This window comes from Anabrus simplex, chromosome 6, assembly GCF_040414725.1.
Source record: "Anabrus simplex isolate iqAnaSimp1 chromosome 6, ASM4041472v1, whole genome shotgun sequence".
NCBI classification, from domain to species: Eukaryota; Metazoa; Arthropoda; class Insecta; order Orthoptera; family Tettigoniidae; genus Anabrus; species Anabrus simplex.
The window spans coordinates 155,424,378-155,444,545 of NC_090270.1; the positions used below are offsets into that span (position 1 = coordinate 155,424,378).

The window sequence follows — 20,168 nt, forward strand, 5'->3', positions numbered from 1 at the left end:
TCCAGTCATAAAATCCCACCACGACAGATTCATCTCACCTCATATCCGACCCCATAGAGAACCGGGACAAGAGTTGGACAAACAAACAAACAAACAAACAAACAAACAAGGTGTTCCTATAATCCTATTCTGTAAAACTGTTAATATTTGCAACTTAAAAAAAAATATCACAAATTATTGTAAAAAGAACTAAACAGTGTTTGTGGGGCACAGTCAATGCAATGTGTTGTATTATCAGATTTTTAAAAATAAGGAGGTTTTAGGTATATAAATATAACAATTTTTAAAAATATGAACTGATCCACTTTTTTGCTGATAAGTGCTTAAATACTTTCTCAGTGTGATAGATTATAAAAGCCTAGTTAGATATTGTATCATACCACTGATCAAAATTCTACAGTCGAACAGAATCCTGATATTGTAAGGTCACTTGCTATGTACAGAATTTTCACAAATTTTTTGTACAAAATTCATATACAATGAAGTTAGCGATACACCATTGTTTTCAGCAAAATTTTGTTTGCAGGTATTTACTATTGCACAATATTTCTTTGCCTATACCATGCCGCATAACCCAGCAGTTTACAAAGGAAATTTAATGAAAATGAAATGAAAATCCACAGCCAGTTTCCAGTGATTTGACTGGGTCAGGAATGAAATTAATGAAGCCCCCATCTAGCGGTGAGTATAGGAATTGTGCCGACTGTTGAAGCCTGTCGCACTCCTCTGGGGCAATGATTGATGACTGACAGATGAAATTAAATTATATTGGAGAGTGTTGCTGGAATGAAAGGTGACAGGGAAAACCGGAGTACCCAGAGAAAAACCTGTCCCATCTCCGCTTTTTCCAGCACGAATCTCACATGGAGTGACTGGGATTTGAACCACGGAACCCAGCGGTGAGAGGCCAGCACGCTGCCGCCTGAGCCACGGAGGCTTAAAGGAAATTTAATATGTCCTAATTCAGTACATACATATCTCCATCAATTTAGATGGAGTAATAATAGTCAGACCTGATTCAACTCATTTGAGCCATTTTCAGTGAAAAAAGGTTATAGATTTTTACATAATTGATGCTAAAAAATGTGTTAAAACATAATGAAGAAAAGAATAAAAACAGATGAGACATGACGGAATTAAAACAATAAGTGATTATGGCTAGATTGTGGACCTCTTAGTCTAAAACTTGTGGTGTGTTATAATTTAAAAACGAGGATGAAATCACTGTGCTAAAATTTAAAATGACAGTCTGTCTCCATTGAGTCACCATAAAAAATCATCACAAATAGTTAAGAGGGGAGCGAAAAACTTGAGAACTAAGTTTTAGAAGATAACAAATGCTAGGTAAAATGTATGCGACACATAGTGGAAACCACCAATGAAGTTCAAATCTATAATGGAAAAAATGAGGTTGTATGAGAAACTTGGGCTAATAAGTAAAAAATCTAAGTGTGAAGCAAACTTTTAAACTTGCTTATTAAATAGTTGTCCTCTTGAATGGCCTGATCTTCTCAAATTTAACAGTCCCGTTCTTACTGATCGTGTCTATTGTTGGCTCAGCTGTGTTTGCAAGGATGGGATGAGTGAACGGGGAAGGGGTGGGGGATGCAGGGCTGGTTAGGTGAGGGGGGAAGGAGGAGTGGTGGTGAGTCGGAGAGATGGAGGCGGGGTTGGCTTTTATTATAGAAGTTCTGACAAACATATGGGGTGAATTTTTCAAGTACAATGTTTTTTGTTGTTGTTTAAATTATGAGAGGAGTTCATAAACTGATCTGTATCAATGTGTGTGTATGCTCTTGAGAACGTTGAGCAAGATGCCTTTTTCCTTATAATGTAAGATCTTAAGATCTTTATCTATTGATCGGTGGCGTATACTGAGGGCTACCAAGGCTATCAGTGAAGCCCAAACCTCAAATGCGAGCGACGGAAATCTAAAGCACATTATATTGTAAGCATCTGACACATTGTTCCATTTGCAAACCTTGAAAGCAATGAGAAAACACGTCGCACGTATTTCTGAGAACAAGGCTTCGGAGACTGACATTCCAGCCCAGACTCTCGTCCCTTCCCATCGACTCGCCTCACGCGGCTTGCTGCTGTCTGCCTACAGGTGCGGGGACCGGCGGAGGATAGCTGTCCTAGGCTTCGGTCCGTCAGATCGCCACTGCCATCACCATGCGTTACTCATCGTATATACTTACTCACCTCATCCTTCTGTCTTAAATATATAGATAACGGAGTGCTGGTATTTCACTCCCGTTTACTTCTACATCCTTTTAGGAAGACACTGCAGGGCTGCTGTTATAGGGGTAATATAGTTTTCTTGTTATTGGTAGATCTGCTAAAATGAAACGCAATCTATCAGATTTAGTGTTCTCTTTTGTTGGTTGGAATCGAACCCGTGATCATGGGTCGGACACCACCACTGATCTTCCGAGGAAGATAATTAACCATTGAATGATGGGTACGACCACTGTAAAATTCAACATTGTTATTTAATAATAATAATAATAATAATAATAATAATAATAATAATAATAATAATAATAATAATAATAATAATAATAATGGTGCATGGCATCTACATAGGCTTGGTGGTGATCTAATAAGGATAACATGAATGGCGAAGACGTCATAAACACCCAGTTCCCAAGCCAGGGGAATTAACAATATGAGAGGGTTGATTCTGAAAATTGAACCGGGGCCGTCGGACCAAAGGCAAGCATTCTATCCATTTAGCCTCAAAGCTGGACTTCAATTTGCTAAACCTTAGGCTACCAACTCGATTGTGTTGAGTATTGGCGGTGGCAGAGGCCAGGGCAGTAGCTTGTGAAGCAGCCTTGACAACACAGCAGGCAGCTCTGTTGGCTGTTGGATGCAGCTCAAAATGCTTAAGGCTTGATGTTCCCTAAACCAACTATCGAAAAGGGGTAGCCTAAGTCTAGTGGTAGCCCACGTCTTGACACCAGCATACGCCACTGTTATTGATGTGTATTCGTGACTGGATTCTTTATGATGCTCATTCATAGCTGAAAAACTATTATATTTAAGAGCGTTGCGATGTTTGGCATATCTTGTGACAAAATTGCGGCCTGTTTGACCGACATAGCTGTAATTACAGGTTTTCCATTCTAATGTGTAAACTCCGGAGTTCAAGTACCTATTATTATTGTTATTATTGTTATTGTTGACAGTGTGCGGATTGAAAATAAGTCTGGAGTTGGTGTGGGAGGTTCTAAACGCTATTTTAATGTTGTGTTTTTTAAAGATAAATTTGGTAAATGCTATTGCTATTGAATGTGTAAGTGGAAAACTTCTCTTTAGGAGCGGAGTCTTTTTCTAGGGTAGACTTGGGTCTGCTCTTATATCTATTGATGATTCTGTTGATGAAGGTTCTACTGAAACCATTGTATTCTGCAGTATTGCAAATAGTATTAATTTCTTTTTTGTAATTCTTGTGAGATAAAGGAACAGTTAATGCTCTGAGTACCATGCTATTGTAAGCTGCTTTCTTATGTTTGTCTGGGTGCAGAGAAGCTTGTTGGATGGTATTGTTGGTGTGAGTGGGTTTTCTGCATATATTAAAGGATAAAGTGTTCTTGCTGTTGCATATAATGGTTAAGTCCAGGTAATTAAGGGCGTTCTTGTTTTCTGACTCTCTGATGAATTTTATATGTGGATCAGTGGAGTTGAGAAGTTCAAGTACTGTATTGCTGTTAGTAATACGGGAGTCTAAAATAACAAATGTGTCATCTACATAGCGTGTCCAGTGTTGAATGCCATTAATCTAACCAGTGATGTGAGAACGTTCTAAATGATCGATGTAAATATCCCCCCCCACCCCCACCAGTCCTGCACCCCCCTCCCATCCCCCTTCACTCATCCCATCCTCGCAAACACAGCTGAGCCAATAATAGACACGATCAGTAAGAATGGGACCGTTAAATTTCAGAAGGTCAGGGTGTTAGAGAGGACAACTATTTAATAAATAAGTTTAAAAGTTTTCTTCACACTGAAGTTTGATACCTTGTCATTCACTGGCTCAGAGATGTCCTTCAAAGAGAAAGGCGATTAGTCTTCATGGATGTACACAGCCACCCTCTGCCTTGCTTTAAACTGTCAGATTCTTATATTGCTTTTCTGTGCAGTCTCCAGTGTCTTTAGCTGTAGCATTTCATGCAAAGCTGAATAGCCATCGTTTTTAATCCAGTTATTATTTTAAAGGCCTTTTTTTAGTGTGCGGGTACTAGTCTGATTTTGGTCCCCAAAATGATAAGGCTGTCTCCTTGGCAAACTGCAACTGTTATTTTTATTTACACCGTTAGCATACAAAAAACTCATGTTGCAGCACAATTGTCGTTATTTTCTGTTAACATGATCACTGGAGGCCGGATTTCCATGCACTATAAAATATCAAAATATGCATGCATTCATGCACTATCATATGACAGAATATGCACAATAAAGTGGAAAATATGCACTAAAAATTCTGTTCCTTTTGAAACATTGTACAACTACCATAATTTATCCAGATTGTCTTGATTTAAGCTCATTCGTTTATCTGTCAGGATATTCTTAAACACACGATCTTTCTACGTCACAAGAAGTGAGAAGTGCATTTGTTCCAGAAGCTTCTTCCATTCCATAAATCGAAAGAAACATAATCAGATACCAGTACTCAAAATTTGGATTGAAGCCCCTTTTAACCATAACTTACATCAAAACTTTTGAATGTCTTCAATAACTGGTAACGATTGCCTGCTGCTATAACAGTGACCTGTGACAAGTAAGAGTTAGGAAATTCCAGAATAACAACGGAAGAGGGTTCAGTGCAAAACCAAGGTTTGTAAGCTACTATCTCAGTAATGGAGCGTCACAGAAGTGATACTGTATACAAGTTTTGTTTTATTCATCTAACATAGACGAGCAAATGAGCCGTCAATGAGTAATGCATAATTTAAGGTTCAGTTTATAATAATGGATAACTGGGACACCTTATTCCTAAGATTTACAGAGATCGACGTGGGGACCTCCGGCTTATGTCAATGTTTACTCAAGCAACAGATAAGAAAGTGCTTGGTTATTTGGAATATAGCATCCTTACCTTATATACTAACTTTGGTTGGATACTGTATAACGTGGAAATATGGTCCCAAGTTCTGCAAACCAACATTCATAAAAGGCACTATCATGCAAGTTAACATTATATATGCGCCAGAGTTGGAAGATAAAACATATTGTGCAATATAAAATGTCCAAATATTTGCTATTAATCCAAAATCTTAAAAATATGCATTACGCATGAATTTTCTCTGAAAAAGGCCAAAACATGCAAACATGCATGGAAAAAAGAACAGTTATTTGAAATAGTTAAGCCATAAAACAAATATTTGCAGAGATTGAGAAGTATAAACAGTTTATTTAAAAACATGCATTTGCATGGAAATCCGGGCTCTAGTAATCACTGTTAATTTAAACTGTGCATTATAACTCCAGTTTTTCATACCCATCACTAATCACTATTCACTTTCGTATGTAAAACTAATTAGCACAGAGACCACTGTATATTATAGACCAAGTGCACGTCGCCCACATAGTTACTCCAAGTGTATTAGCGATACATACAAAGATCAGCACTATGTGTTTGTTTTACCAACTACACATTTTGCAAAAAAATAAATAGAAAACACATTGACAACATTTACATAATCTTAGCAGGAAAATTATGCAATTTTTTCTTTTTTCTCCAAATTTTCATTTCAAAATTAAGGGCACACCATTGCAACCTGGCAGTCATACGAACATTTGTCAGCACTAGCTTTTGGAGAGGGCTATGAGCATATAAGCCCTACAGTAAATGGCTATGAACTGTTATAGGAGGTAGTGGATCATATGTTGCCTTTCACTAGAACTGCATAAATACAGCAGGTAAAGCAGAAGAGTCGCAGTTTGACATATGTTCATGATGGTAATTCTGTTTACTGTTTGTCATTGTCAGACATCTGGAACATTCTTTCCATATGTACTTCCTTTTTCAACTTTTGCTCTGCATACTTGTCGCTCAGCTGCTATACAGTACTCTTCCACTTGTGCAGTTTCTCAGAATGATTCATTACACTCTTATATGCCAACAACACAACCTCTTTTAAACCTGGTAAGTTGAGTGTATGGGTGTCTTACAGGCTTAACAAGTGGCATCCACTGGCTTCACTGGTAAACAAACACAGGCAGTATGATGCTAAACTGTAATCTATTTAACTAATTATCATCTACTTTATGTTTTGTGATTTTGCACTTTCTGTTTGATGTAGAACTCCTATACCTAGACCAGTGAGTATGCAATCCTGATCACTTCATCACTCTTCTGTAGTAAATGTTTCCTAGAAGATTATCATGAGCAGCAGTGCATATAGATGGTAGTATCATACTGGAGAGTCAAATTGGTAACTTGTACAATAATATTAAAATTCAGTGATTGAGTGAAAGTTAATTCATTGTTATACCACTATCGTAATTTATTGTCACTATTGTGTTTCATTGTTAATTGTGTAAATTCTTCTCTTTTGATAGTTGCTTCTGCACCAAAGTTTCTGCTGTATGCTAAGGGTCATCCAGCAATGATCAAGGGTATTCCTATGACACCAGGGAACAACCAGCAAGTTATTGTACCTGTTATTAACACACTCATTCCTCTGCTTTTCGATTATGATGCTCACTCTGGGTACATCTACTTTACTGGCTCACCGTAAGTACACACATTACTTGGACATCTTGTTTTAAAGAATGAGATAATATTCTTCTGAACATCACAGGATCAATAACTCTTGTGGAACAAATACATACAATATACTAGAAGAAGTGGTGGTGGTGGTGGTGGTAGTAGTAGTAGTAGTAGTAGTAGTAGTAGTAGTAGTAGTAGTAAAATTATGCCCTTGGAAGTTACGTTGAAATCTATGAGAAGAAGGCCAATTAAGTCAAGAAAACAGTCAAGATAATTGTTTTAGAACAGCTAAACTCAGCAAATACTGATGCTGAAGGAATTACCTTCCAAAACTTTAAAATATTCTGCACCGTTTGGTTTATTAATGTTCACGCGGTGACTTCCTCTATTGCGCCGTGTTGGAGCATTAATTAAATATACACCTGTTTAAACATTGCTCCAGCTACGAAATTCACAACATCGGGTCAAGAATCATACCTAGACTCTGTATTATATCATTTACGGATAATTTACATGAAAACTGGGATATCATGTATGAACACGAGCAATAACAATATGGTGCATATTCGTTTCTCAGGGTAAATTGCTTTCATTGTATTCCCATATACTCTAGATAAGTCGTAGATTCCGTTGAAGAGTAGCTATATGCTCAACCAGTCATTCAGTCTCCATACATTTAGGAAATTGCCTGATCAACGCTTAGTATTCGGCATAAACAAATTCAATTGATCCATATATTATCTTATTACTACGTACTATAAGTTACTTTAGGAATAGAAACGCAATATTAATACTATATCTAGTTTATTAGCATGCTAATATATTATAAAGTGGAATATTAATGCATCTATCGGCAATAAAGAAAAGAAAATCGTATGAAATTACAAAGATCATTCTTAAATTCTTGACTTCTGAGATAAACATAGTTGAAAATCTTTAAATTGCCATTATATTTGTTTACCTTTACGTTAACCTTCAATAATATATATATTTTCAGTATTCAAGTTGATTTATGGGGAAAGGTAGGGACCAAAACTTTATTCATCAAGGGGGAGTGGAATATCTTCCTGTTATTACTGTTTGGGATTGTCTTTGGGGCATCATTTAGGTTTTCATCTTTCTTTTCGGTCTATTTGTCTGAATTTATTTGGATACTTGTTTGGATTCTCACTTCTGACTCATCACGTCACGAGATAAGCATTACGTTGTTTAAATCTGGGTTCAAAAACACCAATGCAGTTATTAACATTCCTATCATAGCCAAAATTGAGTAAATTAAAACTGTACACCATCATATGTACATAATAAACCAAATATCCTTACTACAGAGTGCCATAGATATAATAGTAAATCAGTCTAACCTGCGAAAATCGTGCCACGAATTCCTAATCATATGCCAATGTATTTACTTATTCTCAAATATCTCTTCGCTGTGCCAAGATTTTGTCAAAGAAAACCGTTCTTCATATTAGCGTTGATGCGCTGAACTTCAAATATTTATACATGCGAGACTCCATTTTATTCTTGTATATTTATATTACGTAACGTATAACAAACAAGTAACCTATCAATACCTTCAGCTTGAAAGCCACTACGAAACATATTATGTTTGGCTCAAGTCATACACTCAACTTAACATGGCCTGAATCCTTCACTTGCAGTGCTAATCCTAATATAAATATAATATGTAACACAGGAATTCGCAATTCAATCAGCTATCCCTTACTCATGCAACGAACAGAAAACATATCTCCTCATTCTAACTATATCTTGCCACATTAAAATTCCATTTCCTTTATATATACCTCCATATTTAAAAACATATTCATTTAACTCCATTTAAATAACCTCTGTGTTACGGTAGAAATACTTAATAGCCTGAATATTCTTTCACACACTGCAACTCCGTAATATTTCAACATTTCCTTACAATACAATTATCGTACTGGCCATGACTGTAACTCATATTGACCTCAAATATTAGGTTACGTCTCGTATCTCGCATGCATTTTCTATAACCACAACTGGTTTAACGTTTTACGGTCTGCTCGTATAGATTGGCAATAAACATGCACAAATGCTCAATCTGATCTTGTTTCCATTAACCTAAAATTATCTCATAAGCACCATAGTTATACTGCAGAAATTGGCACATATCATCGGTTAATAATTGGCATTTATACTCTAGTATCCGTTCATTGGCACTAAATCTCTTACTTCTAGCACTCCTGCACACATACGAAATATTTTTCATCAACTAATTTCAAATTCAATACGATGCAACTCATAATACTTATCTCGTAACGGGATTTCGCTGCTGGATTTCTCCTGGTCTAGGACATCTTGGAATAGGCAGCCCTTGCAGTCCAAAGATTACGTCATCTGCGGCTCTGGCTGGGAATCTTGGCTTGAGCTATTTTCATTTTGAGCGATCAATTCCATCTGTTTAAGCTGACTCCATCTTGTCACCAGTTCTCATGAAATGATAAAACAACAAATACATGGTAGAATGCATATTTCACTGGTGATCAATAGGTTATTCAATACGTATTAATTTGCCTTGTGATTCTCGTATTGGTCGTAAATATCTTTCTTAATTTGGTAATTTCTTTAATTCAGCCTACTTTTTGTTAATTCTTTAGCCTAAACAGATATTGTTTCCCACTTGGAAACAATAAATTATGCCTTCCTTAGCATAAATTTGCCGCTATAATATTGATTTCGGCAATGTTCGACTCGGCTGTAGTCTCTTTTTGCTTCTGAATTTGGCTGTTGCAATAATAAATATTCTCCTTCAAATCTTCGTTTTTCCTGCCGATATTTTGCAGATAAAGTCTTCGACGATGTCTGTATATTATTACTTTAATATTTAACGTTGCGCTAATCTTTTTCTTCTCCTTCAGTAGGTTGTGCTAATCCTCTACAACTCGTAACTTTTTTCAAGGTAGCCAAGAATCGGTTCCATTCAAATTTTTTTTTTGGTCCATCATTATTTAATCTTGAGACTCTTTTCTTTGCGACTGGTCGATATCGATTTACTATATCTCTGCTCTGTGCATTTGCATATTGCCTGAAGCTATTGTATGCCATATTTGTCCACTGTTTCCATGACATTTACGGCCGCTAATGTAACGTAATGGTACAGTTCTAAAGGATGCCGAGTATCAAGTGGAGATTTGCTCAAAAGCTGGCAAAAGGCTATAGTTATTCCAATCCATAAGAAAGGGATAAATGATTATTTAGGAAATTACAGAGGTATTAGTCTGTTAAGCTTAGCTTGCAAGATTTGTGTCGGTATCATAAAAAGTAATGATAAAATTGGAAATTAACAAACTTGATTTTGTATAGGTCGATCGTGTTCTGATGGCTGTTGTTCGGTGAAAATTCTTATAGAAAAACAAAGAGAGTTTAATCTGGAAACACTTACTGCTTTCACTGATTTCAAAAAGATCGAGAAAATAAACAGTTATAATTAATTAATGGACATTTTAAATAAAGATGACGTCAATCCACATATTTTACATAATATATCTAAGATATATTAGAACAATTTAATGTCAGTTAGGACTGGGGACAAACAGAATGGAAACCAATTAATAGAGGTGTTAGACAGGGATGTGGACATTTCCCTCTTACTATTTATAATTTACATGAATTCTGTTATGAAACAGTGGAGGCAAGAGAAACATGGCTATATACATACAGTGTTAATAAAAACCTGAAGTTACATGCCATTTTGTTTGCAGGTGTTGTTGTTCTAATTACCCCTACAGAAGATGATCTGCAACTATCAGTCCATAATGTTTAAAAATTGCATCCAAGTATAATATGAGGATATTGAAACAGAAAACTAAAATTATGTCTTTTAAAGGGAAAGAATCCATTCATAGTGAAATTTGTTTGAATTATTAATTACTGGAAAGAGTAAATGAATACTTACGTAAGCTATACATTATCTTATAGAGAGGAAGCTGACTTAATGCATTAAATCGCAAAATATACAAAATATTTGGGAGTTACAAATTAGGTTATAACCATACCCATACACGTGTATAGAAAACCTTAGCAAGACCGGTCCTGTGCTATGGAAGTGAAACACGGACAGTAAGGGAAATGGATGCTAACAGAGTTAATGCTAATGAGATGAAATATGTGATAAGAATACCAGGATATACTCAATGGGCTCATAAAAGAAATGAAACGGTATTGAAGGAACTCAAAATTGCATTAGCAGTACAGTACAGTATATACATGGTTATCAGGAGAGGTGGAAAAATCAATACAGGAATTTCCCAGAGATATTCCCAAGTACTAACCTGAAGGAACAAGATCCATCTGTTGTCCAATGAAACTTTGGCAAAAGAATGCTTTATAGAAAAATAACAGGCCACTTGAATACTTGAATGGATGATTACGATAGTAGTGGTGTTGGATAAAAATGCAGAACTAGAGAGGAAAGTGTTTATTTCATTGTGGTTTATTTTTACCAGTATGAAATTAATGATTTTCTTTGAGTATCTCCACAGCACTACTGCATAAAGACTGCCAATTTCAGTGCATGTGAACCATGCATGACTCTCTCTGATTACACTAGAAGTCAATGAGTCCTGCTGGGTGGTCTCGGCACACACTGCACCGTAACACCGTAACACCTCAGGGTCGAACTGAAGATATGTAATAGTATCTAATATATCCGTTAGAGTTGAGGTATCCCTGAATTTTTACTTAGTTTCTAATGAATTTATTCTGAAAACAATACACCATCATCAATGTGTTAATGTTCTTTTATTGTTTCAGAACTTAAGTCATATACAGATCTTTACCTTATCATCTTTCTGCCTTATCTCCTTTCCCTAAAAGTGATTTTCCATCTACACTTCTGATATTTATGCTCTGCCTTTTCTCTCTGATTACACTGTCTTGTGTTAGTTTCATTGTTGCATTCCTGTATAGTTTTCTAGGATAGCTTCTGCTTTCTGAAACAAGATCTGGTGTTATTTTTACCGCATCACATCGCATTTCTTTAAAAATCTGCTATTCTTTAAAATTCCAATATTTCTTCTTTTATGCACATACACCAATGCATATATTACTTTGTTGGAAATAAGTGTTGCATTGAATAAGTTCTCTAAATTGATTTATTAATGAGATCTTCTGCATCCATCTGGCAGACCTGCATAATAACACTCACAGCTTAGAGTTGACAACACTGTACAACAATCAGGTTTTTCTGATTAGCGCCATTCCGTTTAAGTGCTTTGTGCGCTAAGTCTCGGTCATACTTCAGTTGCTAATGAGAATAAGTAGTGTCGTGTATGTGAACAATACACTGTGTTAATCTTTATAATGAAATTATAACAGTATGTCACGTCGTGGCTGAATGAACACTCCAGATATATTCTGCTATTTGTGTGGAAGTTTCGTGCCGATAAAACAACAGTGCAATATATATAAATAAACAACATAACTTCCGCTCAGTGCTTCGTCAATTAGAAGAGTTATTATTTTTAATATATTGCTGCTCAATATCCCACATGGTATGTACTTTTGAAAAGACTGTACTTGTGTTTACATTGTTTATTTTTTCTTCGATATTTACGCTTTAATTTACTTCAGGCTGATGTTGACCTATTACTAGGTCGAAACTAGTCCCTATGTAATTTAAACTATTTACATTTTGTATTGAAAAGGTGGACCCAAAATAATATATTAATTTACTCAATATAATTGAGTTCGTCAGAAAGGCCTACTGTGCCTACTTCGGCATCAAACTGGGAGCCCAAGACAAACTGTGGGTACTTTCCAGTATAAAGTTCATAGGACCTGTGTAGTGCTGTTACGACATTGGGTGAATGGTGAGCCAACAGAGCTACCATTCGGAATGCCAATAGTGTGGCGACAACCTACAGACCACAGTTCTCACTGCTACTTCTATTAATCAATGCCATAAGACCTGTCTGAGCCAGTGCAACATAAAGCCACTAACAAAAAAAAAGCTGCTTCGGTTCAGTGAATATGAAGGGTTTTAACAGCAGAAGTAAAAGTAAGTTTGTGTATCCAAGCAATATTTCATCCGCAATTCTAGCCGTTCCTTATGGCCCTGGTACAATTAAATGATGGCTCCTCTTCCAAAGATGAGGCAGAAATGGCCGGTGCTACCTTTGACTGTGATTTCTTACCAAAGTTACTGGGAAAGAACCCAAAGTTTTGAAGCAAAGTGCGTTAAATGACTTAGTTAGGGATCTTTGTCTTACAAAGAAATCAGTCAAGGTACTTGGGTCTAAGACTTCGTGAAAGGAACATGTTAGCACCAGGGACGATGTACTATTGGTACAGACAAGGTTAAGAAAAATTTGTACCCTCCTTTTCTGATGAGGGAACTTTGGTTTGCTGCAAAAACGTTCCAGAGGTTATGCTGAATCTTTGAGTACCACGTTATGACCCCAGTCACTGAAGAGTTTTTGCTGATGCCTACAAAGTTAGTGTGAAATGTGTTCTTCTTCACAATGAAAATGAACTTGCATCAGTTCCCATTGCTCATTCAGTTATTATGCAAGAAACAAAAATCTTGAGGTGATGATGTGTAAAGTAAAGTATCAGGAACACAAAAGGCAAATGGTATTCTTATAGGTCTACAAGCAGGTTCCACAAAACATCCCTTTCTTCTTTGTGAGTGGGACAGTTGAGCATGGTCACAACACTAGATTCATAAGGAATGGCAGCCACGTAGACGGTGGATTGTTGCCTTGAAAAAACATAAAACAAGAATCTCTTGTTGACAACTCCAACAAACTGTTACCTCTGCTTTATATCAAACTAGGACTTATGAAGCAATTCGTTAATGCTATAAACAATGAAGGTGAATGTTTCCAGTATCTGTGTCATTGATTCCCAGGCATCAGTAATGTCAAATCAAAGAGGGTACCTTCACAAGTCCAAAACACTATGTGTGCAGCCAAATATTCGGCATTGAAAGCATTCTGGGATATTGTCAAAAACTTTCCTGACGATACAAAGGATCAAGACTATAAACAGTTGGTGGTCAGAATGCTTGTTTCTTTCCAAGATTTACGCTGTAATGTGAGCTTAAAGGTGAACATGTTACATTCAGATTTGGAATATTTCCTTGAGAACTTAGGAATGCTGAGCAAAGAGCAAGGAAATTGGATGCAGATATCCAGGGAAATGGAACAAAAACATGCTGGCAGATTACTGCTGGATACTGAAGAGAGTGATTCCAGCTACACCTCACAAAAGAAAAGCAACAAAATGAAGTTTCATAATATAAGTCAAGATATACAATTGCAACCATGGACTTGCAATTCTACATGTTACCTTGCTTATGAATGATAACTTCAGGACCATTTGCTCCATGTATACCGTGGTTATGCTAATAAATATAACAAGTGTAATATAAGTATGTTCATATGAATAAAAATAACAAAGTATGTTCACATGAATAAAAATAACAAATAAAAAACATTATTTCTTACATGTAATAGTAGAGCGTATTAACCCTGTACTGTATATGCATGAGAGTCTTATATATTCATTTCGATTTTGCGAAGAAACCTGATGTGATACAGGAAAACTGACTTCAGTTCTGGATTCACTATGACTGAAACATAAAAGATACTATTTGAACTTTATGCAATGATCAGAAAGTTTAAATTTGCAGGCTAGTGGTTTATTTGATTTTACTGTATTAAAATCTACATCTTCGATAACAATGCAGTACTATATACGCCTTTACCTTCTCTTTCAGTCATTATATTTCCACTGCAGTTTCTGTGTAGTATTCTTGTACCTCTATTGTTTAACAACCTGATGTGGTATTTTCTGAATTATCCATTGATTTTTTACTAAATCTTCCCTTTCATGTTATCTTGCCATCTTCCATTCTTTTTATCTTAAAGCTTTGGGACTGATTAATCTTCATCCGTTCTGTTCCTTCCATCCTTTCATATTGGTAAATTGTGAAGATTGCAGAGACCTTAAATTTATTATACATATCTTTAAAGATGCAATTTTGATGGAGAAATTACTACTTTCTTATACTCTATGCTGTCAGATGATAATATGTACAAACATTTCTTAATGGAATTATTAATATAGTGTTTTATTTGTCGACAGAACTATTATTGAACGCCAGCGACTGAATGGTACTGGTCGTGAAGAGGTGTTGTCTCGTGATATTCAGGCTTGTGCATCCCTGGCTGTAGACTGGTTGGGACGTAATCTTTACTGGGCAGACTCTGGACTTGGAGCTATCAATGCAGCAAGACTAGATGATTTCACCAAGAGAAAGCAGCTCATTAATGAGTATCACATGGATCCACGTTCCATTGCTCTTGATCCTCATGCAGGGTGAGACTATATATGTTTTCTTTATATGCCTTTTCCCCTCACTATTTTGCCCAGACAGTATAATCTTGTTTTAAATCTGAGATAATTGGTGGGGTTTTTTATTTTTTATTTTTTACTATCCCAATTCCAGGGATAATTGAAGCATAACAGTGAACAAACATCCATGTCACATTTTCCATGTATTGAGAGAAATGGCTGTGAAGTTAAATATTGTCCACGGAGTGGGCCTCTATGGTATGAGGTAACTTGAACTTTTATTCCGTAGATCCAACACGCTGATTTACATGCACACTAATGAATACATAAGGAAAGAATGACATTTTTTAAATAGCTTGTATATAGAGAGAAAGCAACACGAAAAGGAACATAATAGGATGAATACAATGGTAAGTCAGTGTGGGAAGGGGAAACAACAGAAAGAGAAGACGAGGACAAATATAAAAATAAAAAAACCCCAGAAAGACAAGGACAATCTCCATGTTCGCATATGATGCTGTTGTCGAATAGATAGACTCTCTCCTAATCAATCCCATTTGTCCCACATACATTTATTGTCAGCCTCCATTAAGCTCATTTCTGCTTCCCAGCCTCACCAGGAGGGCTGGTATCAAGGCTCGTTTAAGAGCCGTCGTGACAGATTCACCTGAAATGAGCTTGTTGGTGGCTGAGAAGAGATGGATGTGGACTCTCTATAGCTAATTTAAAATATTTAGTGATTTGAATGAAACTTCCTAGATTTTCTTCCGAGCCATACACATCCTGTTAACATCGATGCATACCAACCACTGTTTATTTTCCGTGGGCCCTCCCCATCACGTTACCACAGGTTTCAGGAGTACCTCTGGCTCAACCTCAAAGACAGTCCAAGTTTTATGGCTCTGTTAATGCTTTAGCAAGTTCTTTTTGACAACTATGAAATAAGAACTAGGAGTGATAAGGAAGTGACTGTGACGTTAGTTAAGCTATAACCCCAGTATTTGCCTGGTATGCAAATGAGAGACCATGGCAAACCATCTTGCTGGGCTGATGCAAGCTAATGTTTACACAGTCCAAACTGAGCAGTCGACACACTCGGGTTTGTAAGAGTTAACCAGTGGTAATCAATGTTTGGCAAAAAAGTTAATATTTGCATCAAAATGATCAAAGTTTTCTTTAGAAGAGGTGCAATCTTTTTGTTTGACATCATTCAGACAATAGCAAAGGAGATTCTTCTTCTTTTTCTTCTTCATATTATTATTATTATTATTATTATTATTATTATTATTATTATTATTATTATTAACTAGTGGATGATATTGAATTGGTGGACCTTTCTCTGCTCTTGGATAGTGGGTCAACAATCGGACGATTCCCATCAAACAAAAGCTGACAGCAAGTGTAGTTGAGTTCCACCACCACCACCATCATCATCATTTCCCCTTATCCACCTCCTGCCTGGTCGGGGTATTTATGGTACTTCTCCATCTTCCTCTTTCCTTCCACCATTCCTCTTCCACGATCTTGTCCCAGTCTAAATTTCGTCTTCTTATGCTCCTCTTTACTGATTCAATCCACATAGTTCTAGCTCTTCCTCTTGCTCTCTTGCCCTTGTACTTTGCCTCCAGTGTCTGTCTTCAAATTCTATTGTCCTCCATCCTCTTTATGTATCCACACCACCTTAGTTTATTCTTTTCAACTCTCTAATTTAGCTTTCCTGTCCCAAATTCCTTCCTAACATCTTCATTTCTCACTCTGCCTTTCCTTGTCTTCCCTATCATACTTCTTAAGAATTTCATCTCATTGGCTTGAATTCTACTTCTCTTCCCTGCTGGTCAAAGTCAAAGTCTCAGCTGCATAAGTCACTATGGGTAGTTAGTACATTTTGTACATTACACCAGCTTAAAAAAAAAATCTCTAGCAAAAGGTTGAAGAGGTGATTTACCCTAATTTACGTGTGCTGATTTCAATTATGTGAACCGTTTTTGCCTATCACGTACAGTTTTTTTGCTATTTGAAATCCAAGTTTTGACATATAGTTGTAATTTCAATAGAAAACTCCATAATAGAGAATATGTGTAATTTTAATGGGACATGATCAAATTGCAATGAATATACAAAAAAGTAACATGTTCATTGCTAGAATGTATGAATGTCACTACAAGAACACTATTGTTTGCTGCACTTTGATGTGAATGAACGCTGTGTTGATTTGCATTTGTGTTCCTTGGTAGTGTTATCTCGCACTAGACACCAACAGTAATCTGACGTCATGGAGACGTACCATCTCCCCTGATACCTGATAGATCCTGATGGAACTGCTCACCATGTTTCTCACTGAATGCTCCTAAATTTGCAGGGAAATAATCGAGATGACTGTGCAGGAAATGTAATTCTAAGCTCATGCAGCAACCCAATTTCTGGAAGTTGTACAGCATGGTTTCCACAGTCTGTTGGTAGTTGACACCTTTAACATTACACAGGAATTTGCTGCAAACATCTTTGAATGATTCCCATGCCTGAAGCTGTGTTTCGTTCATCGTTGTACTGAATGTTGGATCCTTCATAAGCTTCTGAATTTGGGGGCCGTCCAAAACTCCTTCCTTAATTTTGGTGTCTGACAGTCCTGGAAATTTCTGACAGAGGTACTGAAAGCAGGAACTGCCTCTATCCAAACTCTTCACGTACTGCTTCATAATTCCCAATTTAATATGTAAAGGGGCAGTAACACACTTTGAGGATCAATTAATGGATGATTTATGTTTTTTCTCCAGACACAAACTGTTTCCTCTTGGGCCACTTGGACACTAACTAGTCACCATCCCTGTCCCGAGAGTCCCACTCACACAGAAAACAGGGGAACTTTGTATATCCTCCTTGCTGCCCTGATATGATACCGCACACTTTTAAATCACAGCACAGTAACTATTTGTATTCATTGTAGTTCAGTTTCTGCAACACCATAGATAAATTGTGATACTTTTCACAAAGAGATGTTGAATGGGCTATTGGCACTGAAGCAAAATTATTTCCATTGTGCAGAAGAACACCTTTGAGACTTCTTTTACTGGTATCAACAAATAGACGCCAGTCCTTTGCTTGGTAAATAGTTCCAAAATGACGAATCAAGCTAGGGATATCACAGCAAAACACAAGTTTGTCTTCATGAACAAAAAACTGCTGGAATTCTTCCTACCGATTTCTGTAACAATACGAATTTGTCCCAGGAAGTAAAAGATTTCTCTCTTTTAATCTTGATCCTGAAAGTTCACCCTTTTCTTTAGTGAGGCCTAGGTCACACACCAAATCATTTAAGTCACGCTGATTATTAGGATATGGAGTTTTATCCTCAACATCCGGTACAAAGGTATCATCATCTGCATCCTCCGCACTTGAAGATGACGAAGACACACTCTCTGGTAATTGTATTGGTGGTTTTGGGACAGGAATATTGGGTCATGTGGTACAGGGGTTATGGCAGATGGTAGGCATGAATACACAATATGCTTTTTGTTTTTTGTATTGAACCCAGACACTGTACATACACAAAAATAACATTCATCAAAATGATTTCTTTGTTCCCGTCGAGCCATTGGGATTCCGAATGGTATTGATGGCAACAGTCCATTGTACCATTGCCGCAGGTTTTCTACACACGTTTTACACACAATATGGGGTGCAAAATTCTTGTCCTGATCACCTAACTTCATGTTAAAATATGCCAAGTACAGGCTTTTTATAAATGGTGTAATATTTCACTTCTGGCCTTTAATTGTATACTGACCACATATATAACAGAAAGAGTTGGGATTGTTCGCACATTTTCGCCTCCGAACATCACTGCCACTTGCCGTTTTAACACAAACTAACTAGCTTATTCACTCAATCAACTTCAAGTGCACGTTGTAACTTGTAGACAAAGGCGTGATACACGTTCTCAGATTCTCCTTTCAGACTACGGAGAAATGCGATCTTGGCATTTTGACCTTGTCTTAAACTTTGGTAGAATGCATTACTCTGCTGTACCCTCCTGCTAATCTCCATGCCCACCCTAACATTTTGCATTAATTCACTTTCTAGGTATTTAAAGCTGTCCACAATTTCCAGACTCTGACTTCTAATTTCCACAGTGCCCTTTCCTTGCCTTTCCGCTCTCAACATCACCATAGTCTTTCTTTTCTCTGTACTGATTTTCATGCCATACTTTTCAATTTTTTTGTTCAGTACATCTAGTTGTTGTTGCATTTCTTTGTTGTCCTTTCCCCAGATCACATCATCATCTGAAAATAGCACCATCTTCATCTCTTTATCTCCATAGGCTTCCTTTGTTTACTTTACAATTTTGTCCATGATTATAATAAACAAAAGAGGTAACAGCACACTCCCCTGTCTTAGTCCAGTCTTATTCCTAAACCATTCTGTCTCTCGAGCTGGGGTCAGTATTCTGCTAACACAGTTGTACATTGCTTGCACCATTTGTAACATTTCTCTTCAGACTCCCTTTTTAACCAACGTTTCCCAAACTCTCTCTCTGGGTATACTGTCATATGCCTATTCTATATCTATGAAATTGATGACCAGATCAATTCCATATTCCCAGTCTTTTCCATCAGCTGTCTCAGGCTAAAGATTGGGTCCACTGTAAATTTTCCACTTCCTCTTGTAACACTCCTTCAATCTTTCTTCTCATTCTTCTTTCTAATATCCTTTCTGGTATTTTAACTATCTGCGATATGTGATTCCTCTATAGTTACCACAAACTTTCTTGTCCCCTTTCTTAGTGGCTGATATTATGATCTCTTTTTTCCAGTCTTCTGGTACACATTTGTTTCCACATACACTTTAGTAGTTGGTACGGTACAACCATTGAATACAAACAGTTCCAGCAGCCTTTATCATTTCCACACTGATTTCATCCATCCCTGTTGCTTTTCCCATCTTCATCTTTTATACCGCTAACTCCACCTCCCACATTGTTATATCATCTTCTGTTGTTAAGTCCTTACACTGTATTGCTTCTATCTCCCCTGTACAGTTGTTCACTTTCAATAGCTTATCAAAATACTCCTTCTGGCTTCTCTTTATCTCTTCTGGGTGTGTTAAC

At 36.8% G+C, this 20,168-nt stretch overlaps 1 protein-coding gene across 1 annotated transcript in view; it reads left to right on the top strand.

The window, feature by feature from the left end:
* The window catches only part of LRP1 (LDL receptor protein 1), a 744,558-nt gene that overhangs the window by 82,087 nt on the left and 642,303 nt on the right, over nucleotides 1-20,168 (top strand). Inside the window, exons 11-12 of the mRNA XM_068228249.1 lie at nucleotides 6,571-6,744; nucleotides 14,851-15,088. Coding sequence (XP_068084350.1) covers nucleotides 6,571-6,744; nucleotides 14,851-15,088 — 412 coding nt within the window. The remainder of the gene's footprint in view (nucleotides 1-6,570; nucleotides 6,745-14,850; nucleotides 15,089-20,168) is intronic.